Below are 678 nucleotides of genomic sequence, written 5' to 3'. Positions count from 1 at the left end.
CAGACCTCAGGGCCTCAGCCCCCCCCACCCCAGACAGACCTCAGGGCCTCAGCCCCCCCCACCCCAGACAGACCTCAGGGCTTCAGCCCCTTGGAAGGACCCCAGCCTCCCTCCAGCTAGCTAACCAGAATCCTGCCTAGGTGTGGCTACTGGAGATGAACTCCAACCCTGCCCTGCATACCAACTGTGAAGTCCTAAAGGATGTGATTCCCAGAGTGGTCATGGAGACCCTGGGTAAGTCCTGGCAGCCCTGCCAACACCCTGTGCCACCTGGGTGCCCGACCCCGTTCAGAGGGCACCGGCTGGCCTCCAATATCCCCAAGTCCTGCACAGCCTGGCTGGCCAGGGGTCCGCTCTCCTCCCCTGAGGCCGCGCCCCTCCCAGGACCCCTCCCCAGGCCGCGCCCCCTCCCTAGGCCACGCCCCCTCCCCAGGCCGCGCCCCCTCCCCGCATCCCTCTCCCCAGGCCTCCCTCTCCCCAGGCCGCGCCCCCTCCCCAGGCCGCCCCCTCCCCAGGCCGCGCCCCCTCCCCAGGCCGCGCCCCCTCCCCGCACTCACTCCCCGCCGCCGCCCGCAGACCTGGCGCTGGAGACCTTCCAGAAGAGTCTGCGCGGCCAGAAGATGCTGCCGCTGCGGGCCCAGCGCCGCTTCTCGCTCCTGCACAACGGGGAGGCCGACC

General features: G+C 70.9%; 1 protein-coding gene across 1 annotated transcript in view; it reads left to right on the top strand.

Annotated features, from left to right (window-relative positions):
- Ttll10 (tubulin tyrosine ligase-like family member 10) overlaps positions 1 to 678 on the top strand; it is a 28,250-nt gene that overhangs the window by 25,100 nt on the left and 2,472 nt on the right. The window contains 3 exon segments of the mRNA XM_013013916.1: positions 38 to 111; positions 114 to 234; positions 577 to 671. Of these exon segments, the coding sequence (XP_012869370.1) occupies positions 38 to 111; positions 114 to 234; positions 577 to 671 (290 nt within the window).

The sequence above is a fragment of the Dipodomys ordii genome, unplaced genomic scaffold (assembly GCF_000151885.1).
Source record: "Dipodomys ordii isolate 6190 unplaced genomic scaffold, Dord_2.0 Scaffold22, whole genome shotgun sequence".
NCBI lineage: Eukaryota > Metazoa > Chordata > Mammalia > Rodentia > Heteromyidae > Dipodomys > Dipodomys ordii.
The sequence above is the reverse complement of the archived record's forward strand: the minus strand, read 5'-3'. Positions and strand labels throughout refer to the sequence as shown.